Genomic DNA, 25,790 nt, shown 5'->3' with positions numbered 1-25,790 from the left:
AGGTATTCAATTTCCAGATTCACTGACCCCTGTAATATCTATAATTAACAACTACAGGTTTATATAGTGGACAGAGGTGAAAGTGCTACTCACCTGTGATGGAGCAGAGAAGGCGGAGGGTGGGAGCTTCACCAGAGTACTGGTTGATCATGCCCTTGCTGGAGGCTTGGGGCACAGGGATGGTGAGGGTGATGGGCTTGTGGAACTTGCGGCGGCGCGGCTCCACCGTCACAATGGGGGAAACAGCAACTCGGTTACCCAAGAGTTTAGCCACCAGGTCAGTTGGTATTGGCTGAGCCTGTAACAAAATTATTGATACAGCTACTACTGATACCTAGCAACCAGATGAAACTGTACCAAACTGATTGATTAAGTCATCAATGACACCAAATATGTAACTAAACCTGTGGAGAATAGACTGTTACAACCATCACTGATCTACTGAGACTGCCATTATCATGTTTTAGGCTGGGTACTAAATGTCTCCCTTTTAAAACTTCTTTCTCCCACTCAAAGTGTCAAACAGGTTATGGTACACCTGGACACATTAAAACACATTATTTCTTAACCCAGTCTTATCTGTTTGCCTTACATTTCAGAAGTAAGTGACATATCATGAGCCAGTTCATGTATTTAATTTCAGTTGAATTATGATTCTAACACACTACAAAACTAGAGGCCATAATATCTTATATGGCACATCACTGAATGTCTGTAAACTGTATGTGGGACAATGTTAGTGGGTGGTGCCCATAACACTAACATGAAAATCATAATATTTCATCAGTATTATATCTAACCCCACTTATGTTTCTAATCTTGAAAAAGATCAAACACTCCTAATTTTGTAGATAAAAAAACTACCTCCTCTAGTTTTACAAGCGATTACTTGGAAATGAAACAGTGGAATAGTAGTGGCAGCAGGGGCAAAAGCTGAGAGCAGAAGAGTTAACAAGCTCAGAAATATCTACAAATATATATGACTGTCAGTGTCAGAAATGAAAAGAAGCATGAGGTGTGGAAAATGGAAATTCTGCGATAGATAAACACAGAAAGAGTGGAAAGGTACTGGAAAGAGACTCCAATGACCTCAAAGAGAATTGCTACATGTGTGAGCTAATATACCTATGCATGGAATGGAAAGACGAAAGAGGGTTAATGACAGAGCCTAGAGGGAAAGGTCTTTGAAAGGTAGAATGCATGAATATTGACAGTCCCTTTCCAAACTTACATCCTGCTGTTAGCCTCAGATCTTAATGGGTACAAGGTACTAATTTCTATCAGTGATGGCAAGCAGTCCATCACAGGACCTAGGCAACAAAGTCTCTTTACCACGGCAAGAAATAATGGTCCCTGTTGATGATAATGATGAAGATGGTATTCTTCAATCAATAAATAAAAGGGTATGGACAGGTATGAATCTGACTTATGGATCATATCTCCTGTAATAATGTTCTTTGACTCATTAAATATCCACCTGATAAAGAAGAAAGGAAGAAACAGAGTACATAGGTTGTACTGATCTGCCCAATGCTGAAAGGCACACTTGTCCATGAGGTACTTCTTTAACCAAATGGTTACAGGGCTGGCTTCCCATCTCTCTAGTCACAGTTCAGTTCCCAGGTTCAGCAAAGCTTTTCTTTTTCTAGACTATGTCAATTTCTCATGTGTTTCAAGACACTAAAATAATGTGTATTTAAATAGATCTCATTACAGTGTGCCAGTGGTGGGATCCCGTTTACTGAGATGATGAGACACCAAGCACAATAAGAGAAAAGGACACCCAAGCACTCATGGAGGGGTCAAATGAGTAATTAAGCAAATTTAGAAATAAAATATAATTTACATGAGGAAAAAGCTGTATCGTGACCACCCAATGCATAAAAGCCACCTAGGCCTCCTTGGCCACGGGGTACCTTGTGGCCAAATGGACTCCCCATCTTGATGGTTGCAGTTTAAGTCCTGTCCATGGCAAAGTTAATTTCCCCCTTCCTGAGTTACATCCATGACATGGTTATGAAATAATAGTCCGGTAAATGAAGAAAGAAGTTCCATCAGAAAAGAACCACAACACAGACCACTCATCAGCCCCTGACAGCAATATGAGTGTACTACTAACCTAATTATAGCCATGAACTACAGTGCTTACCCAGCTATAAGTTACTACAATATTACTGGCATGGGTTGAGTGTCAAAGAGGGAAGACAGAGGATGTTATGGGATGCAATTAAAACAGATCCTGATGTAGCAAAGTGGATTAACAGTGATAGTAAGGGCCTGATACTATATAAAAATAACCATAAGAGTATCATTAAATACTTTCTGAAATGATAGGCATAACCTGCAGTGCTCCTGGAGAAGAACAGCTGAGTACATTTCTATATTTTACATTGATGAAGTATATTTGTGTAAACATGTATGAGGTGTGCATTTGTCCAAAAGACTTGTGTAAGCAAAGCAGTGATGGCAAAATACAGTAAGTCTGTGAAAGCAATGGAAAGAAAGTGACTTCAGTTGTAGATATCTGCACCACAAAGCAAAGACTGGTTTCCTTAGTTCCGGCAGCCTATGGCAAAATAAGGCACTCATTTAGATGACTGACTTCTTCCCAACCTTGTTAATAACTTCTTCATCTTATCTAATTTGATATTTACTCCCTGGAACTCCTTCTGGGATGTGTGTTTGAACAGTGATATCAAACATTTAAATACAGGAAAAGGAAAGTGTAAAATGCACCCATAAATAAGAGACTTCAACAAGAACCCAGGCAACAACAACTAAAAAAGACTAAGTCAGGCAAAGCGTAGCTATGAGGAAAATATTGCTGCCACCATAAGACTAATCCAAAGTCTTTCTTCAAATGCATAAACAACTTAAAGGTGATCAGAAGTGGAGTCGACCATTTAACTGTTGAAGCAGGTAGTTTAGCCACTGAAGAACAACACATTGCAAACATACTCCATTATCATATTAACTTCCATTCATAACTTGCCCAACTTTGAAATAATGGCTGATGAAGTTTTTAATGCACTCTGATAGCTAAAATCAAATCAAAGTTCAAGACAAGATAACGTATATCCTAAACAACTTAAAGAAACAATAAGAAAGTTACTCGTTCCTCTCACATCCTTATATGATGTCTCCTTGCAGAATGGAAAAGCCTACTGAATGGAAGATGGCTAATGCTACATCAATCTTTGAGCAAGAAGGCAGAAAACTATCATATGATTAGAGACTCTAACATCAGCAAGAAACTCAAAAATTAATTCAACAAAATTATGTTATATATAAATAAATTCTCTAGGGTTTCAAGACACAGACCAAAACAAGAGATCTTGCTTGTCAAACCTACGGACCTTCCATAAAGACCTTTTATCAGTTAACAATATAACTAAATCACTGAACATTGTTGATATGGATTCTCAAAAGGCATTTGATAAAAGTTCCACACAAAAAATTGCTATACAAACTCAAACAACCAGGTACTGATCGTAAAGCACATAAATATATTGCAAGAGAGTTAAGCAAGAGACAACAAAGTGTCCTCATTATTGGAGTTGCTTCAGAGTGGGCATCAGACACTAGTGGTGTCCCTCAGGCCTTAGTTCTTGGACCAATACATCAATGTGATTCATGATGCAACAAACAACAAAGGGTCGTCATTAATGGAGCTGCTTCAGAGTGGGCACCAGCCAGTAGTTATCTTTAAGGGCTTTATTCTTGGGCTATTCTTGCACATCTATGACAACAGTAGTGGACTATAATTTCATTACTAAACTTGATGACAACAAAGACTGATAACTCGGTACGTTCAAACCAAGAAAAGCAAAGCCTGCTTACTATTTCAGTATGGTCTGATAATGGGATATGCCCTTTAACATCAGTAAGTGTAAGATTCTTCAAATGGGAAAAAAATAGAGTTTGATTATGAGATATGATGTGTAAGGATTAAAAGCAGGCAGTGTGTTAGGGATCTTGATGTCAAAATTCCATCAAACCCGATATCCTCTCAAAAATGTATCACGACAGTGAATAAAGTGAACAAAACGCTGAGTTTCATTACCAAGAACTTCTCACTCAAGGATATAAATTTCATACCACCACTAGACCTCACTCTGAGTATGCAGCACAGTTTTGGTCCTCCCACCATGCAAAGGCCATGGCTAAATTGAGTGATCAATGAAGGGCAATGAAGATGTTCTTCTTGTGCAACAAACCCTATGAGGAAGGATGTCTTTGCATGTTCCCTTTTGAGAAGTGCCGCCTCTAATAGAAACAGTTCAAATGGATTTAAATACTTAATGGCTTTATGAATATTTATGAATCCATGACATTTATGATCAGTGACACTTTGCAAATAAGAAATAATGATGCTAACTTAGCTTATCAATTTAATTCAAGCCGTACCAAATTCTTTTTTTATCAGCGTTGTTGTATGAGAATGGAACAAGCACCTACCTTCTGTGGTTCAGTGCAAAGCAATTGGTTAATGTAAAGACAAATGCCATTGCCGCTTCTTACACATCAATATTTGCTAAGGCAGATAGGCAACACCTTATGGCCATGATGTCATTTCACTTGGGTTTGAGGACAGATCACCAAGTCTGAACCATGGGGTCTGTATGGTCCTAACAACTATGTAAATCTTTGTATCAACATCCCTGATCTAGATTCTTTTCATTTTTCTTCACCTGTTATGGGTAATACATCTTAACATACTCATGATCACTATCCTGCACCTCCCTTGCACCTTCTCATTTCTCATCCTGTCTATCCTACATACTCCACATATGTCCCTCTGCATGTTCCTTTCTTCCCCGTCTCCTTACTCTGTCTGCCACACCAGCATTCCGTCCATAAAACATGGTTGACACTAAAATCACTTCTTATAAACCCCTTACTACCTCCACACCATACTACCTTTTATTTCTACAAGTTTTCAGAGACCAAACCAATGTCCTGCCTTGTCCTACTCTGTTCCTTAGATGTCACTGCAATGTCTGTCTATCATTATTGCAGCTAAATTGTGAAATTCCTCCATCTTGAATTATCAGTTTTTATCTTATTACTAGCATGGACTTTCTTAAAGTGATTTTTATATTTCCAAACTCACAAAACTAAAATATTTACTACACAGCATATGCAAGCCAACTGAGAATAAGCCAGGAGGGCTGCTTCATCTGAATATAATTTTTATATACACCATATCCTTCCAGACTCTACACTTCTCTTCAATCTATCCATCTATCTATATCTCTGACCCCTTGTTCTCTCCCCACAAGAGGGTGGCCACAGCAAAAGCATCGCTAACTTTCCCTGATTCCGTCACTCCCCCTCAGCACATTCAATCCCTCGCCTACCAACTCTCTCTCTTCAATACTTGTCCCATTTATTGATCCATTTCGTTGGTGGTCTCCCTTTAATTCCCTCCTTCAATGCTGCCCACACTTCTCTTCAACATTCTGGCCTTCACTTCCCCTACCTTACCCTGAATATGTAACTCTTAAAACAGCAATTACTGTTAAAATCTTGCCTAACATAATTCTCTACGAGGAGCCAATAGCATAACTAGAGGCACACATGCCATGCTGTTCCTAAAAATGTTCACATCACTCAATAGCTTACCACCTACATAAGATACATGTTTATTCATCTTTACATAAACCCTCCTTATCAAATGCCTTCTCAAACTCCTTGTTGAAGCAAAAAACACTACATTTTAAAAACATTATATAGAGGATTACTTCCTCCTCAATTTTTGTTTAACTTCTTTAGCAAGACACTCAAAGTTTTAATAACTCATGGATTTTTTTTTTTCTTTTTGTCTAATACTCCTCATGTGAGTGTAAGGATAAAGTGAAGCAAAAGCAGGAGTGTAGGTCAGGTGTCTCACTAAACATTCCCAACACACTGATCATGTTGACACAATCATTTTCAGCGTTCTTCATATCTTCCAATTTAAAACATTGAAATTATTACAAGAAAAACTAACTGTGAAAACAATTTGCACTTGTGAATTTATGACATGGTTTTGTGATATTTGAATTTGTGACTTGGTTTTGAGATATCTGACTTTGTGATATGTTTTTTTGTAATATTTTGAAGTGTTCAGGACTTTCCTCAGGAGAAGTAAGAGGTTATTTCATGCATGTGTGTTGACCATCAGATGTGATTCCAACTTTAGTTTTCCAACTCAGGTGTTGTTGCAGCCATACATCTCACTCCACCCTATTTTACAAAAATCTTGCTTTCCTGCAGTTGATGTGAGATGACTTCTTATTAAGGTTTTCTTAAACTATGAGATTAGACAATACATGAGGCCATTTCTTAGGCATCTACTTCAAAATGATCAAGTGTGGTGGAATGCATGTAACCCGGCAGCATGAGCGAGGCTCGACACAGCATGGACAAACAAGGCAGCCGACACACATACACAGAAGCACACACATGGCACAAAGGATCAAAAGAAGGATATATAGTACAAAAGCCCAATAAAGTCAGTAAAACTGTGGTGACTGAATATTTCTACAAGGTTAAGTGTATGAAGTTTACTATGCTACAGTAAATTTATAAATCTACTTTGTTAATGACTATTGTGATAAATAACTGATCCAGTGCTGTTTTATCGAACCTTGCTAACTGCATATTACTCACACTGTTAGGCTAGATGGTGAAAACAAACTTCATGCCACTTGCGTTAAACTAAGTTTATTGGGCATTTTTTCCAAGACTGTGGTACAAACTAGCTAACATGGTTAGTTTGTGCTGCAGTTAGTATCAAGCTAAGCCAATAGGAAACCATAGTTATTAGTAAACCTCCATTCCAACAAGAAACTGGTAGATTTTGAATGAACTGTACAGTCCTTATTGTACCATATTAAATAGCTAGAGTCCTCAGGACATGAAAGGAATAATACTGGAAATATTACTATTCTCTTAAAAATAACCATGAACCGTTCACATGCAAACTCAGACTAGATCCTCGCATATATATATATATATATATATATATATATATATATATATATATATATATATATATATATATATATATATATATATATATATATATATATATATATATATATATATATATATATATATATATATATATATATATATATATATATATATATATATATATATATATATATATATATATATATATATATATATATATATATATATATATATATATATATATATATATATATATATATATATATATATATATATATATATATATATATATATATATATATATATATATATATATATATATATATATATATATATATATATATATATATATATATATATATATATATATATATATATATATATATATATATATATATATATATATATATAAGTACAGTATCCCCAAGACAGATTTCCCTAACCCCTAATACAATTCTGGCTAGAGAGCTGGTGAGTCTGTGGCAGTCTGCTATACTTCTCTTACCTGTCTCTACTTAATATTATTACTAACTTCAATGGCAAATATTTTTATCACTGTAAATCATATATCAATTCATGAAAACAATTATATGCCCGGCAATAAATTCTTGCATAATTAAATGTGAAAATACATGTACTCAACATGATGTTACAAGGTGAACATAAATTAAATTGATTAAATAATGCACTGCTCTCTGTTGATTTGAACATGTAAGTAGCAGCCGTGGTACTGCAGCACATGTGACACAAGATTATACTAAGTGATAAACAAGAAACAGAGCTCTTCACCCATTTCTAAGAAGGAATGTTTCTAAATGTCTGTTAGTCTAACATTGTGAGTGTTTAGAAATTATAACAACCTTGATAAGTTGTGCCATACTGAATAAAACACATGCTCCACCTTGACTGGAATACCCAGGCAAACTATCATCCACACACTAAACCTAACATGATATGGAAAAGTGTCAACTGCAAATTGATAAAGTTCTTCCCGTTTAGTCTAACTCATGTGCCTCTGAAGCTTCCATTATGTATATGGAGACTGACCGAATGACTGATGGACTGATAAGTTGACTGAGTGAATGCTTTACTGAAAGAAAAAGTAATGAATGTTTATGTGGGTGAGCATGGAAATAAATAATGTGTGTGTGTGTGTGTGTCACCTGATCAGTTAGCTCCTAATCCTCTCCAACACTGCTGCTGCCAGTTTTGATATGGAATGAAAGGGACTACGCTTGAACAAATTCATCACTAATGTCATGACAGGAGTTTCATTAATCCTAAGACTGTGTTATGTTAGTACAAAGCTAAATAAGTATCACTATCGATTGTGTAAAGCTTTTTGAATCATGAAATGCACCATATGCATTTTAAAACCCCTTTTGGGTGCTCACAATGACATCAACAGCCTTACTTTTCAAAAAGATTAAATCTTAAGTCATACATAGCCAACCAAGTTATCTGAACAGACACAACAAAGCTAAAATACTTAATCATGAACCATCAAGTTTTATACTGATGAGATACTCTGAGACATTCTTACAATTACTAATAAACTTCTAGCATTGAAATTAAATTAACTGTTCAAGTAACATAATTTCAAAAGACACAAAGTTAGATCAAAGGGGAAGATTTCTAAAGGGAGTCCTTGTAAATAGGAATACAAATATTTTTAAGAAACAAGGAACATGAAAATCTCCTCAAGTATACAAAATACAATATATAATAAGTTTTGAAAATGGAAATGGAATGGAATTAAAAGACTTTGGCAAGGTACCTGAAAGCTCATCTATAGAAATTTCTAACATACTATTATCATGTGCTGTAGACAATGCTGATCTCAGAGTTACTGATGTGAATTTGACTTGCAGGGCCAATTTTCCTCTTTTAAACTGTACTCTTCGTCTCGAAAATTTATGGACGTTAATACGAAAAGTCTACAGAATATGCCATAGATGTTAAAATTACATATAAAAATATCAAATCTCAGGAAAGGCATTCAACATGTGATTTTCAGAGGTTTTGACCTAAGCATATTCATTGCAGTAGTCAACTTTACGGCAATTTCAGTCTCATCAGAAAGATAATACTGATTGTAATCAAAGGCCAAGAGTCACTGTCATTTCACATGTAGGAGTCTACATCTGGAACTACGAGGTGTGACTTACGAGGGCACTAAATACTGCAGTTACTGGTAATTATACTGCAGTGTGTATGCTAGGGTCTTTTATCTGCTAGAAAATACAAGTCATGCACTGGCATGATTTTGTGCTAATTCAAATTTACAGTACATGAATGTACAATGCACCAATTCAGAATTTTGCTGAACATTTGTTATGTATGGTATAATGGCATATTGTCATCAGCTTAGTGCATGAAATGTGAGCCTTAACAGTCTTTCTATTGACAAGAAAGACCAAAGGGTAGGAATGTGTCACTACTACAGAGTCCCTGTGTACCTGCCGGCAGCTTAATGCCAACTGCCAAGATCAGAAAACTGGCAACCAATGGTGTGCTAAGAAATACATCACCAACCAATTTGATTAAAATGTACTTCAATATGTTTTCTGTAATTTGTTTTATTGCAATTTATAAGGGCAGGTTTTGAATCTAAGTGCCCATTTTGAGAACCTGAAAAATCTCCAAATAATTCCTTGCATTTGTTAATTTCACTTCCAAAGCTTGGAGCTTTATAACCTTGCTGATGTTAATTTGTCAACATGAAAATATCTAATCAATCAAAGATTTATTTGAATATTCAACATTCAATGTCTTGTATGTGAAGTAATACAAAACGTTTCCCAATAATGGACTTAGATAAGGTCTCTATAGGAGGGCAAGCTGCGTGACTGGCCTGCTTAATGCATACACCATGGGTCTAGCCTAAAGCTTGTACGATGTGGGTGATTTCCTATTGAAAGTCTATACGGAGGCTTTAGCAGCTATTTGCTGCTGTCATTCCCAAAGTTCCCCTTTCAGTCAGGTATTCATCTATCAGCCACACAGAACACTGATATCTAAAGCAAGAAATTGTAATGAACAAATCTGACACATATTGGAAAAAATAAACTGTAAAGCTCATAGACTGCTGATAAAGCTATAAATAGTGGACACAGAAATGTGAGTAATAAAGCCATGCATAAGTAGATAGAATATGAAGGAAGACTAGCAAAAGCCAATTGTTCATGCAAATAAAAAATTATGACAGCTAAAAAAAAAAATTAAAAAAAAACTTACAAATAATGAGTGCAGCAATACTGGTTAAATGACTAGATATTTCAGATGTATGAAATTGTAAGCAACAAAAAAGTATAATATTTCTGATATTCGATTGACTAGAATTGATTAGAATTAAATTGACTAGAATTCATGAAAATGAGGACAAAAATAAATATTCTGTGGATAATAGCAAAAATATAGCTCAGAATATAAAAACACTGCAGCTTGACTCCCGCATTTATAGCGGTCTACATAAAGAGATGAGAAAAACTTCAGCTGAAATATACTGATAAAATATATAGTATTCAAATTACTGACTACACACAGTCATTTTTCCCTTTATCCAAGTTGCAAATACCCAAGCAAATAATCCACTCATTCTCATATCTTTAGTTTCATGAACTCAAAATACAAGGCCTTTCTTATACTCTTATGTGACGAACGTAATGTCACAAACATCAATACTGCTCTTTTATATCGGTACTGCAAGTGTTCCTAGCAATATCCATCAGCAGGAAACATTGCTGGAGGGACTATGAGGCAAAGTACCTATTTTATGCAAGCTTTTTCAACTCCTCAGATGGATAAAGTGTTAATGAATGGATCATAATTAGTTTTTCAGCTCCTAAGGATGTTTTCTCTGGCATGTCTTTTACAGTAGCCTTTTCTCTTATTAGTATGTGGCATCGTGTTGCCATATTTTCAAAACGTATTTTTATGCTGCATGATAAGCCAAATATATTAAATAATGAGCTTTGCCAGCAATAACTTTTGAATCTTTGTTCCAGTATTAGTACAGTTTTCATCCCTATTCTTTGCAAAGGATGGGTGAGTTGAGAAAAAAAAAAATAAAGATTGAGAATTAGAAATTGAGCATTTTTATATATATTTATATAAATAAATAAATAAATAAATATTAATATATTCATTTGTATTTTAATATATGAGATCATCGGCAAAATTATTATTCATATAAATATGCTTAAAAACACTTACCAACTGTATATTGTTCACGATTCAACATTGTAGTGTGGTATTTGAATCTTAAGCATCAGTAAAACAGTTTGAAATACCCAGACTACTGCAAAAATCTTATTAATACTAATTCATCCTAGTGCTTTTCCTTTGCCCCAAACATCATAATGCTGTACTTCACCAAATGAGACTGAAACGTTTCTTCTTAGGAATGTTGTTGACACTAATTTTTTTCATTGGTCCTGTGTGGTTTTTGCGTGGCTTGAAGAGGTTTACCTGGAGTCCAACTTTGATCTTCTTGGTGAGAGCTCCTTGAGGGAACACAGCCTGCACCTGCGGCACCACCGTGGATGACACCATTCCTCCCTCTGGGCCAATTGCATGAACCTACGTGCACAAAGGAAACAATGCAAATTAAAAACAAATATTACTAAAACTCTTTTCTGCATGAATTTTGTCATTTGTAAATGCAAAAAATTACTACGGGTTCTTTTTTTTTCATGAAGAAAAAAAATCTATGAAGAGTAGCCTAAGTGATGAGTCTTCAGCAATCTCTATTATTCTCTGCTTTGATAATTGCTTTATATTTCTAGAACACAATGACTGTTTTTTATGTACAACAAAACAGACTTTGTTGTTATCTAATTTTTCAGTCATGATCTTTCTTCAGATCTTTTGCCAGATCTTGCACTTTATACTGGACTGCAAACATGCAGCAAGTCCACCAAACTATAGTTTACAGGATTTTACTCATGCTCATATTGTCCTATGCTCATATTGTCCTGTCTCCACATCAAATTTTTCCAATTCATCCTTAAACTTATGAATGCTCCTTGCTTGATGTGCCTTTAAATTTTTACCTTTCCATTTGTCAATGAAATCATATTTATGCAGTAAACTTTTTCCTACCAAAGATTCCCATGTGGCTACAATCTGCACCTCTAAGGTGAGTGCTGCATTTGCTGCAGTGTTGTGGTGCCTCTCGGGCAGAGGCGTTGGCTGTGTGATGGATTTTCACACCAGACGCAGCAGTCATGTTTACAATCCACCACAGTGTCTCTGTGCTCTGCTTTTTACTCATTTGCTTGATTTTACAAAATTAATAAAATCTTTTTGAAATTTTGTTTCCTATGACTTCATAGATGCAGAAATAGTAAAAAAAAAACTTGATATAATCCACAAAAAGAGGTGAATGAAAGTGGGAGCAATTGAGCAGTTCTATAACTTGGGTGAATCAACCATAAAGAACATTTAGAAAATGCCCTGATTACGAACACTCCAGAAATTCAATCTTCCTTCCATCAACCAAAATTTCAATTAAAGTTTATAATATAATAAATAAATATGGAAAGTTTATCTTCAGTCTATGTACACAAAATGCATTTGAGAGCAAGCAAATAATTACTAGTGATGTGTGTCATTAGTGCAATGATCCGTCAATCCTTCATCTATTAATCAACCTTTTATTCTACCTGGATCATTCAACCTGCCACACAAATCATGAGTTGTCTCCAAAGTGCTTGGGTAATCTTTCTAATGAATTTGCCATTAATCTTCATATTAATCAAATGCTCACTTTATCACTTCCATGACAAGGTTATATAACTGCTCTTACTCTCCTCCTCATTAGTCTCATGTCCATTTCTTATTCATAATCATTTTAGCCAAGCAATATTCTTGTTATCATTATAACATAACTTGTAACAATGTAATCTGCCTTAGTGTAGTTTTTCCTTGATATTCACATCCTTCCAAAGTTTTCATCTCCAATAGTTCATGGTCGCTCTTTCCTAAGTGGCACTCATGACTGACTCCTTCATCCAACTTCACATTTTTTGTGAAAATTGGGTCAGGTCTTGATGGTTCATCATCCCCTCTCAACCTTGTTTCTCCTTGTGTATAAAATAAATTGTCCATGAAGAATCACATGCATACCATTTTCCAAGCAGACATTCTGTTTACATTAATTTTAACTGGCAATGTTTTTGATTCATAATTTAGATCAGTTAGATCTGCAAGAATAAAAAAGTGGTTGACTAACCTCTTGTCTGATGCGAGTCACGATGGCAAAGTATTGAGGGAAGTCAGTTGTCAAAATCCTAGTGATGCGGTTGGTATTCAGGTCTTCTAGCTGCTTCAACTCTGCAAAGAGAAATTTCAAAATATCTAACTTAGAATGAGTGTTCACTAAACATACAGCACGCTAAAAAACATCACCAAGGATAGTTACATGTAATGTCATCATGATTTTCATCATGATTATGCTCTCCTCTGGGGTCAAGGTGGGTAAGAATGAAGTTTACCATTCTCATACATAGCTTCACTGACTTCACTACACAGCAACAAATAAACTCCAGTAAAAGATTTTTGCTGGCCAATACTGGGTACTTGCATCCATCATGGTGCATAAATAGACAGCATGATGCTGTTGACCCTTCTGTGATTAAGGGATCGAATCAATGTCATACAACTTAAAACAATTTTTCTTGGAAGCTTTAATTTGTTATTATAATTAAAAACTTAGCATTGAAAGGGTGGTAGAAGAATATGGAATAATATAGACAGGGCATGAACCCCAGTATGACAGTTACCAATGCCAGCTAGTCAGCCAACAAGAGTGTGAGTAGGGATCTTGAAACACTGGAGGCTTAGCCCTGTTTAGATTTTCCCCAGAGCAGTGAGTGGCCATGAATACATGATAAAATTGTGAAATGGACCAGATCAAACAGAATGAGTTATGTACAAGATCTATCAGTTCTAGTACTAACAAGAACAAAAAATTTGTGTTGGTCCTGGCTGGGGGGATTCATACTTGGTGAAAAAAAAAAAAAAAAAAAAAAAAACTATTTTAGATCTAGGGCTATTCATAGAAAACTTGGAATTATACACCCCAAACCCCAGGCCTAACTATGCCAATGGTAATTAATGTGTAGGTTTAACAAAATCAGTAGAGACAGTTAGCATTAATAATTTCTGTTCATACAAAATGGCTATTTGAGTTCACTACAAAAACCTACTGAGAGGGGCACTGCATCAACAATATAGGTTCAAGTTGGTGGCTGGACCTCCCTTTGCTATTACTACTTCAGAAGACTTATCACAATGGCCAAGGCTTCTCTGACACCTCTCCAGGAAACACTGCTTTAAATTATGATAATGATACATTTGAACAGAATGTGAAATACACATATAAATTATAACCAGAATTAAATGCAGAGTATGATACAGTCACCCCTCCATATTAATGGGTTCCTCATCCATGGATTCAGTCAACTGCAGACTAGGAAAAAATCCAGAGTTCCAAATGGCAAAATCAAATTTGCTGCAAGCTGAGAACTGCACTGTACCCATGGGCTAGGCTGGGCTATGATGTTCAGAAGGTGTGGCAACGATCCTTCTACATAATGTTGCTAGTGAGCCCGTAGCAGTAATGTCATGTGAAAGGATGTGTGCAGGTTACATGTAATTACTATGTCTTTTATGTAAGGAACTTGAAAATCTGCAGATAATAGTATCCATGGAGGGTCCTAGAACTAATCCCATGGGGATGACGAGGAAAGATTGCACTAACCAAGGACATGACAGGTATAACAGCCTTCAGAAGTATTCAGTAATAACAGCAGGTGCTTACCCTCTCCATCAAAGCTCTCATTGAGGACCTCCTGCACAGCCTCCTCTGTGGCCTCGAGTGTATGCTCGCGCCATGTCTCTCCATTGTCGGAGCGGAGGATGACAATCTCTCGCTCCTTCCCACGCAGAGAGGCAAAGTGCGGCACCTCAATGATCACAGGGCTGGAAGGAAACAGTGAGGAGGCGTGAATCAAACAGCTGTGTACATTAACTGATGAACAAAGGAGTAAAAGGGTACAACTTAATGGTTATTCTGTGTTCAACCTAAGCCTAAGTTAAAGGAATTATATGTATAACTAAGGTAGCTTAATTAAGTTCACTGGGCCTATGAGTCTTGATTGGACAGTGGCTTCAGTCAGTCAGTCTCACACATATCCTAGAAACTGGCCTCTCCACTACACGTCTAACTATTTATGTATATCACCTCTGCTGCATTTTGTCATTTGTCTTTTAGCAGAATATTTAAAAGGCAGGCTATTTGACTTGAGACCTTCATATATGATAGAAAATAGGGTTTGATTGTCTTGACTGAAACAGACAGCTTTGAACTGACCTTGATGCACAAATTTTTTATGAGCCTTTATATCCCTTACAATAGCCTCCACACTAGAAAAAGTCTTGACAACACTACGGACAACCACTATGCGGGAAAGGAGGTCGAGAGAGAGAGAGCAAGTGAATGTGAAGGCAGCCAATCACAACTTCCCTTGTCTTGGTTGTCCAACTAAAACAAAGCACAGGTGTGACACAGTGGGGGACCGAAGTAAACACAGAAACTGCACATGTGGCTTGAGGAGGTACGTAATTATGATCTTCCCACAAAATGCACATGGTGACCCCTTAAGATATGGGGAGAAATTTATAATTTAAAGAAATGGAGATAGTAATGAACCCCAACTTTAGTAAATCAAAATACCAGAGAAACTCTGAAGCTTCCATCAAAACCACCTCATTTCCGATTGTAGTTAACAGGAATGGAATCACCTTATTTTGGATAAGTAAAAAATATAACACTCCATAATAACTTGTTTCTAAAGCAATAGATCTGAGTGTTATGAATGAAGAGAATAATAAGACTGCTCATTCAGACACTGCACAGAATCCCAACTGTGAATGCCAGACTCACCCTAAGAATTTGGCCCCTGCTGGCCCCATCTCCAGGATGCAGGATCCCAGTGCCTCCCCTTCCATGAGCGGTGGGGCATGAACCAGCTTATCCTTCTTCAGGTAGCGGCAGGTAACCCTCATGGGCATGGCAGCCTTGCGAGGTGGAATGATGACTCGCACACCAGAGTGTCGACACCCTCGCATGGCCCCGCCGCGGGCGTCCACCATGAAGCTCACTAAGAACCTGTGATGAGACCAGCATGACAGCACTCCCCGGGAAGAGGCAGCTTGTTATGTCAGATACTTCATTTATCATTTTGTACAGATGTATGTCAAAATTATAGTGGCTACAGAAAACTTACTTAGGCACTTCAAAATAAAAAATACTATTCAATAATGAAACAATTATTCAAAGCAACAGATAATTAAGAGCAAATTTACTGTAACTGAACTCAAACAAAATAATTATGGTAATATATATTACATTATTTAAGGTCAGCATATTAAAGTTCTCTACCACTAATGCTTTGAAAGTAAATAATTATGGCCACTTATATAAAGGAGCATTCACATGAGCAGCAGTTAAAATGTTACTAAGAAATCCAAAGCCACTAGAGTGCCTTTTTGTAGGGTAGACATTCTATTAAATCAAGAAAAAGATGCAATCAAAATCTACTTAGAAACTACCAAAACAAAAATGAACCAAAGTACTATGATAGAAAAAATGAGAAAAAGATCCACCAAAATACTGTACATGGGGTGTCTACACAGAGGCAGGAGAATAGATACTCACGTCCTCCATGAGAGTTTGCTGTTACATGAAGCATGCGAGAAAAGTTAGAAGTGCATCATTAGTCATGAGCTCAACACAAGCCTCAGACAAACAATTTCAACACATGATGATTAGTAACAATACAATGCTGGGGTATGACAACACACATGAAACTGTAACAAGTGTGTGTGTGTGTGTGTGTGTGTGTATTTACCTAGTTGTAATATACAGGAAGCAAGCTATACTCGTGTGGTCCCATCTCTGAGTCTCAATTGGTCAAACTTCACTTTAAACTCGTTTGTGTCTGGATTGAACAACATGTGTGTGTGTGCACAGGGTCTTGGTTTGGTATGGCTTGATTGGTATGTGTGTTGTGTTCATATGTGTATGTGTGCATGTGTGTGTGTGTGTGTGTGTGTGCACAAGGTGTTGGTTTGGTATGGCCATGGACAGGTGAATGCATGGACAAAGGTGTGTATAACAAGGTGAGTGGGTGATAACTAGGTGGTTGGTTGGGTGTGTGTAACTCAGTAATCAGGTAGTTTCTAATTTGTCAACAATGGTAATCAACATTACATTAACCCACACAATTACCAAAATCTTTGTCACAAATCACTCATCACCAATCATCAGCAAGTAAATTTTCTGTACACACAACACACCAGGGATGGGATGGAGAAGGTGTGTGGACAGGCACATCATCATAATCCTCTGTTAATAAACTGTTTCAGTCTACAGTTATAACATTCGCATACCACGTGCTACCTCGACTATTTATTTGGGTACAGAGTGAGGTCCTGCTAAACTGTATCATAATTTCAAAATGCCTTCAAAGTTTACACCCATTTTTGATCTTTACCAAATTCACTTTCTGGAGTAAATATTAAAAGTTTCTCTCCTCCAACAAAAGCACTGAGATACAAGCCATTCTACACACAATGAGTTATAAAAAAGAAGGAATACACTTCTGGACACTTAGCCTTTTGATCAAATATAGGTTTCAATTTTCAAATGTTTACAAACCAGTAGGATATTTTCAGTTTGCATAAAAGGTTCAAAAATATCTAAAACAGGAAAGCCAGAAAACATCAGTTTGAAAATAGTGACCATGTGAAAAGCAACCCTTCAACTAATGAGAAAAAACGATTCTGCAACGATTAAAAAATAAATGCAATGGAAGAAATGTGGGATATATTTTTTTTTTCTTTTCCTGATCAAAACTCACTCTGTATAATTAAAAATAAAATCATGCTATAAGTTAAACATGCACAGTTAAATTCTTTAAACTAGTTATATTTCTTATTGCTCTTGCTCTTTTATCCTTTTGAATCAAGAAATTTACAAACTGAATCATCACACCACTACCCACACCTGCATATCAGACCTAAAACCCAAGAACCTGAAGATGAAAACTAGACAAAGGCAGAGTAAGCTTCCTCTTTCCCATTACTGAAGTGAAGAAATGAGGACATCACCAGGTAGTTTTTTTTAAATACTAGTGAAACTTTGTCCGGTAAACAAAATCTATTGAACTCCCACCACAATCATAAAATAACATGAACAACTAATGCTCCTCTAAGCCAGTATTAAGCTTACAACTGCTCCAGGTATGCAGCTGCATGTGTAATTATAGTCCTCTGCCTTTAACCAGTCTGAGGGAACATTTAACTCAGTTCATGTAACAGGGCCCCCTAGTCTTGCTTGACTCTTGGACTGCTGCCAGAGTCTTGTCACATGTATTATTGGCAGGGACAGCAGAAGGGTAGATACGCATAGATAGACAGGCTTCAAGATTCTAAACATCCATATCACCAGCCCTTATCAGAATCTGCTGCAGGACTGTCTACGTATGAAGCAGTTCTCTATGATTAGACGATTAGTGTGCCATTGCCAGGTGATCATTAATATGTTCTTCAAATGAGCAGGCTAAATGCAAGCAAAGAAAAAGATAAAGAAAAAAAATACTGGAATGTTCAAAGATTAATGTTTAAAGTGTGTACGAGGATGCATGACGTGAGCGTGCCAACCTGTCGCGCCACATGCCCGAGGCGTTGGTCCCAGATGACAGACAAGACGCCAGGCTGTTCAGGCTCACTCTGCAACCCCCAAAGCCAGGGCAAGTAGCCTCAGAGTTAAAACAGCAGAGGGGCAAGATAAACCACAGCACTCGGGCTTAAAACAAAAATCCAACAAGACTACAAAGTGCCAATATGCTTTTATGTGACTTAACCAAACAGCAGCCCACCACATTAATATTTTGCTCTTTAGTTGCAAACAAAACACACACAAATCAAGCTGAATCATTATTATCACCAAGCTCAGTTATTAATAGTAATATTACTAAATGAAAAATACTCATATGTCTAATAAACCAAAAAAATCCCAAAATAAGCAAAAAATATTCCAAATAAGCAAAACTTTCACAACCAAAAGAAAATACATTATTCAGCATCAAACAAACCACTACAGCTATTACAGGAAGGGTGGGACAGCAGGGGGGGTGTATGGATATCAGGAGGCTCACAGCCACACATTTGATCTATTTTCAGGACCTCAGCCATTTTTTAACACAACAAATGCTGTACAGATCAATGCTGATAAAGAGTGCAACCCTAGCCTAAGGTATCTACCGCTGCTTGACTGCCATTTTGCTGGAGAAGGAGAGGCAAGGGAGGGGTGAAGTCCGTCACAATACCCAGCCAACACTGAGCCAGCCGTGAACTTTCTCAGAGTGTCCCACAGACTCTATTTTTAGCTCTTGGCAGAGGCTTTTTCATTGGTGATCTCAGTGCCTGGCTTCACAAGTGGCCACCTTTCCCCACATTAACTGCACTATTTTACACCAAATTTGATGGAAATCATGGACAATATTTATATTAACTGCCAGTAAAAAAAGAAATCACAGTAGTAGTTGTTGGAACACTGCCAGAAACAGCAGTGATCTCGGCAGGAAAGCAACCCTCCAAAGCAAAGCTGATAGCACGCATGGGTAAAAAAAAATATGATAAAAAAAGTTGCCAAGCTAGTTAATCGATGGTTCTTGGATTGTTTTTATTTTTTATTTTTTTATTTTTCCCCTTTCCTCCATCAATAACTCCATGTGTATCCCGACAGCACAGGAGCCCCACAGACTGAAGCAACAGGACATTAGTTTGTTTAGTTACTCCAGTGTCTGTTTTACCTTCTAAATAATGGCCAATCATTCACTGTAGTTTCTGAGTCGTTGGAGAGAAATGAGTACACTGAGGAGCGATTGGCACTTCCCAAGCTCTGAAAACTCCTGTAGCTGGGCCAACCAACAGAAAATAATTACAGTTGACAAAGTGGCTTTTTACATGTGTAATTCTGCAAATCAAAGGTTTAAGGCAGTGCACATTCTATCATCAACACCTGCAGCATTCCAGCACATATGGTGGGCTTAGGTCAGTATTATAAGACACTTTCGCTGCTCACAACAGCTATTTCTAAAGATCAAAGAGGGGGTCAGTTGGGTTCTAATGAGTGTTTCTTCAGGTTCGTGGTACAGAAGAAGGGTCACACTACCACCAGGGTCATAAAACTACTCCTGGATATGCCCACAACTCCAACAAAAGCCTTGTCAAATATGTGTTTTTGGATGACGAAATGTCTTATAATACGACCCTATATAGTGTTAACATATATATTATGGAGGTGATTTAAAGAGAGTTGACACAGGAAAACAACACATCCACAACACGGTTAGTGCTACATTTAGCTTGTTTTTAGATGGCTGCTGCATCTATCATGTGTCAGTGCCACAACTTTCCATGAAAGCATTTTTAAAGGTATTTTAATTATTAGTAATGCAAATTTATGGGTAATATAATTAATGCCTCGACTGGAACAATGGTTACATAAGATATTAAAGTTTAAATTTTTTTTTTTTCAATTTCATGATACGATGTTTGAAAATGATGGAAAAGAATACCAAATAAGATTTTGGAAGAAAGCATACACCATATAATTTAAGTTATTAATGAATAAAATAACAGATGTCCCCAAAAATGCATTGTATCATGGCGAGACAAACACAAACCTATGAGTGGGCTGAATGGGGTGAGTAGTTGGGGAGGCAATGGGAGGCACGGGGAAGGGGAAAGGGCTTCAAACCACACACTCCACACTCCTTCTGTATGATGTCTCCAGGAACATTGTTCCTTTTTCTTTCAACTAACATAAATAAGCTTTGAATGTCCTTTCAACTGAACATTCAAAATCTGAGGTGATTTAAACAAGTTGAAATGCTCAGGTACTTGCATTTACCTATGAAGTTCAATTTTTTGCTTGGAACACTAGGAATATAACGTCCTTAGTATTTATTGACAAGCATTACTCATATAATTGGACTTTTTAATTTAAACAATCAAAGCAATCTAACAAACATTATTCTTTATATAAGTTTCTTGAATGTCTGTCAATGTCAATTCTGATATCTTGTATACTTTCTTGAAGTAGGGCATTATGATGACAGTGAAGGTGGTGGTGCTGAGGTAAATTCATGAGCAAGGACTTTTACTTAATTTCATCGATCTCTTTTCAATCATCTTAACATATTGGTATAGTTAGGCATGTCTCCTACTGATCAGCTGTAGTATGGACACAATTATTCATTATCTGTTAATTTTCTAGTTATTTTTTTAAGTCTGAAGCAGAACCTCAACTGGCAGATCAAATTCCTGAGGACACCTTGTAAAAAAAGTAGGAAATATTTAGTACATTTCCTGGAGACACACACACAGTGACTAGAACATACCCTTCCCACCCATTGAGAATCTCTGTTGCCTTCTCTGACCCAGAGCCACCATGGGCCATGTCTGTGCTGTTCTGAAGCAGCATTTGCTGTTCTGACATTTGTTGACCTTGAGAACCCAACTTGGTCTGGATGATCTGTGGCTCAATCTGTGCCTCGATCATGGCCGAGTCTATGGTTGTGTTGAGGGTGGTGTTCAGGGACTCAGGCCTACCAAGTCAACAGCATCAGTATGCTTTGTCCCAAATCATTTATAAGTTGAACTGTTTTCATGAAGAGTAACATATATATAATAAATCAGTAAATACTTACTAGGAAGTCTCTGTATAGCTAATATATGAATTTCAATTGCAGTGTTTATATGGATAAAAAGTTTTGTGTATTGTTTTCAAAGGCAATATTTAAAATGGATTTTTTTCACATGTGTCAGTGTTTCTAGAAGACAGTTTCATACTGCCTTTTCTTGCATCATATGCAGCAAAGGAAATTACAGGTGCCATTTATTAACAGTAAATGAATAAATGACTGAAATCCACCATTAATGCACCAGGCAACCATACAACAACTGTTCACATTATTGGGAGGAGCAAAAATCTGTGGGGTAAACAATGACACACTATTCCATGGTTAAAATTTCCCTAACCCTAAGGGCAGATGAAATCAAACTTTGATTTAAAATAAACAAATCAGCTCAAAGTGAAATGGACTACACAGCAAATCACATACAATTAATACTATTGAGTTCTGGGCCGTTCAGTTCAGTACAAGACTCCACAATTTTCTTGTTTTAAATTTTGCTGTGTGAAACAAGGGCATTGGAGGTTTAGCCACAAATGGAATTGATTGAACTAGAAGCTAATGGCATACTGGTCTGAGTGAAACGAACAACTGTGACCAGAGATCACAGCAGAGAATATGCTGCATTAGCTTTAAGCTGTTAAGATAGTTTTGCCATAGCTAAATGCAATTGATATGGTTTAGATGGTATTATGTAACATCCTTCACAGGTTGAGCTGACTTGTGCATTTGTACAGCAGGTCACTGTAATGTTCTCTCCGACGCCTTGCCACTGAAGACCACAGAAATCTTAAATGCAAACTGTAGAGGTGAAATGTTGGTAATGGAGGTGCTCTGGGAATTTTGTTGCCAATATTTAAATTGATATCATCGAAATATTGAGAAAAATACCTATAGTGTGGCATATAAGATGTCAGTATGAGATTAGATTTAAAAAAATACAATCACATTTTATGCTCATCAACAGGAGTCAGCTAAACAGTAAGTGGCTGCAGTTGGTTGACGGTACGTAGAGCCGTCCCCCTAAGACAGGCGTCATTACCCATGTCCGGTTAGAGGTGTGTGTGTTTCCCACTACTTATCTTGCCACCGCCAGACCTCCTTGTCTCACAAAGACCAATTATATTCACCTTCAGCCTTCTGCCCTCATTTGGTAAGTAAGCCAGCCACTAATCTGAGAGGCCCAGGATGTTCCAGGTGCCCACACCCAGAAACCTCTGAAGGTTTACCCTGGGCTTAATTTCATGGGAAAGGTACCACTTCTGCACCACCCTCACTGCCCCAAAACAAGAAGAGGGGTTAGGGGATGCTTCCCCCTTCAAAATGCAGAGATCCCTATGATTTTGTCCAGCACCCATTGCATTCACTCAATATTAATGCAATGACGGGAGCCATTGTGTGGATGGGTCCCCAGCACATTTGGGTTAGGCTCATAACTGGAGCTCAACTTCACCCTCTTCTTATTTTGACTTAGGTGGGGATCATGGTTTTACAGGGAGGGGTTTCAGACCCAACCCTAACTGGTACAAATCAGGGATTGGGCTGACTCCTAGCAATGGGTAATGACACAACCTCTGAGTGGATAGAATCCCTCAGCTTATAATAAAACTCTAATTAAGTGTAAAAAGAGCTTCAAATACCATTAAGCAAGGCCTTGGCATTATTTGACAAATAACAACTTTGCTGTAAGGAAAATCTATATATCCACCAAACACGCCACACTATATGGGTATTTTGTAACAAAATTCTTCTGGTAATATACTTCCCAGCTGGGCATGAAACAATGTTGACCTACAAGCAGAGCTGTGTCTTAACTCTTCCGTAGGTATGGAGTGCTTGGTTGAACCAGTATCCGGAATATGATACAAAAATATTGCAGTTATCATTTCAGAATATTCTATAGTAATCATGTATTAATTCTAGTATGTAAACTATTAATAAAGAAATAACTAAGTCTTGGAACATTATATGCTAAAGTTTAATATAGGCTCATATGCCACAGCTGAAGGAAATATGAATAAAGTGCCACATAACACATTTGATGAGAATAGTAGAAAGAGCTACAGCCGTGACCTGAAGAATTCACCGCATGCATAAGCAATGAAATGAAAAATTACTCCAACATGAAGAGGAAGCAGGGTGATGGTTGCCTACAAGTGAATTAGTATGTTGGGCTCAGGTGTGACCTGTACGCACATGAAACACACAATTACTGTACAGCAACTGGCCCAAAAAGTGACACGAATGTATACATCTATTAATATATGATTAATGTCTTCAGAAATTCTAGACAAAAGCCAAACCCTATGTCATTTAGCTTTAGTCAATTATAACAAGACAGAGTAAATAAAAAGAACAAATTATTAATAGCCTTGTATAGACAACAAATATTCATGTTTCCAAAACAACCAATTGATGAAAATCTGGAGCTGTAAAGGAATGTTAAAATAACTACTAAAGATATCATAACACACACATGAGATACTGGTAATGATTCATAAAAGGAAAATTGTGAATGGCCCCCTGCAAGAAATCAAAGTTGTTATGGTTATATATATATATATATATATATATATATATATATATATATATATATATATATATATATATATATATATATATATATATATATATATATATATATATATATATAAACCCTCGATATAATGGACCAGCTTATAATGGATTTTGGATATAACGGACAAGGTCAGACGGTCAGAAATCCATGGGGACCAACCAAGAATAGTTTTTGAACCACCTGCCTCCGATAACTACAATAGCTTCTGCTAGCGACCCGACCCTCCTCCCTTTATCTGCTGCCCCATCCTTCGGTTACCTTAGTCTTTTTCAGCCCACCTGATTAAATATTTTCCTCTTCGTGGTCTTCATTCAAATGAAGAACGTATTTATACTACAAGAAAGTCTTATGCATCAATCCAGGACGTAAATGTAATGGAAAACAGTCAAGTGTTTGTGAGTGTCGGTACTGACATGAATTAAGGGGGTCAAGGGGGCTAATGGCCATAGTGTTAGTCTTCCCCATTCCCTACCCGTCCCCATCCCCATACGCGGGACTGGGGTGTGGACAAGCCACCCGTCACCTTCCCATCCCCGGGACAGATATGAGGGACCAATCTGCAGGTCATAATAATGTTGGCAGCACTTTCAAACCAATAATTACAGAAAACGAAATAAATAATGCATTTTTTACACACCATTGTATTCATATACATTATATATCATAAAACAAAACAATAGCGTTGTTGATCTACAAGTAAATAACAAGTAACGCGGGTAAGTTAATTTATGAGACAGGTTGGTATCCATGACTCGTCACACACCTGGGCAGCCACACTGGGGTTGCCAGGTCGTGTCATTTATGGCATTTTAGTTTTAAATCAAGTTGGTCGCCAAGAAATGCTATTTTTTATGGTATATGTTAAGTATTCCCATAATAATGTCATATTTAGTCATCAATCTGCCGTCTTTTGCCATTCTTGGGGACAATTGTAAGTGAATCTTCAGAAATAACTGTACGTTTACAATCAAATGGAAACACCAAAGTCTTTACAAACTAAAAAATATATATTAACTTTAGCAAAGTTTGCGATATAATATCAGTTATACAAATATTCTGATGCTTTTCAATATATGTCCTTCTATAATAACAAATAGAACTCTATTTACTCATGAAATATACGAAGGAAAAGCCGAAGATGTCCTGCTCTCTACCCCGCGGAGTCAACACTTTTCCCACCCCATCCGCACCCTCACGGGGTAGCGTAAAACAACCCCAACCACATGGGGACGCTTTACACTATGGTTTATGGCCACGGGTAAGGGATGGGGATGGGATGGGAATGGGGAAGTCTAACACTATGGCCGTAAGCCCCTAGTTAGGTAGGTTAGGTTAAGTTATGTTTGGTTGGTAAATTTATTCGGCACGCGGTGTGGGGCGAGGAAATACGCAGTGCGGGACAGGACATGGAGGCGGTGTGCGTGGTCCAATTTGCGGGCCAGTGTTGCAAGAAATACCTCCTTGCAGAAATAAGTCACTCT

At 37.1% G+C, this 25,790-nt stretch overlaps 1 protein-coding gene across 50 annotated transcripts in view; it reads right to left on the bottom strand.

Annotated features, from left to right (window-relative positions):
* The window catches only part of LOC126981009 (ankyrin-3-like), a 224,740-nt gene that overhangs the window by 75,418 nt on the left and 123,532 nt on the right, over window positions 1–25,790 (bottom strand). For 42 of the 50 annotated variants that reach the window (XM_050831610.1, XM_050831612.1, XM_050831611.1 and 39 more), the window contains 7 exons: window positions 21,438–21,644; window positions 18,691–18,759; window positions 15,911–16,135; window positions 14,786–14,946; window positions 13,196–13,296; window positions 11,431–11,541; window positions 94–298 (listed from right to left, as the gene is read on the bottom strand). In XM_050831610.1, the coding sequence (XP_050687567.1) occupies window positions 94–298; window positions 11,431–11,541; window positions 13,196–13,296; window positions 14,786–14,946; window positions 15,911–16,135; window positions 18,691–18,759; window positions 21,438–21,644 (1,079 nt within the window). Of the gene's footprint in view, window positions 1–93; window positions 299–11,430; window positions 11,542–13,195; window positions 13,297–14,785; window positions 14,947–15,910; window positions 16,136–16,684; window positions 16,703–18,690; window positions 18,760–19,293; window positions 19,817–19,844; window positions 19,950–21,437; window positions 21,645–25,790 lie in introns of those variants that run through there. The other 8 variants (XM_050831569.1, XM_050831571.1, XM_050831577.1 and 5 more) reach the window with 8 other exon arrangements.

This window comes from Eriocheir sinensis, chromosome 46 (assembly GCF_024679095.1).
Source record: "Eriocheir sinensis breed Jianghai 21 chromosome 46, ASM2467909v1, whole genome shotgun sequence".
Lineage (NCBI taxonomy): Eukaryota > Metazoa > Arthropoda > Malacostraca > Decapoda > Varunidae > Eriocheir > Eriocheir sinensis.
Note: the sequence above shows the minus strand (reverse complement) of the source record. Positions and strands in the feature narration are given on the sequence as shown.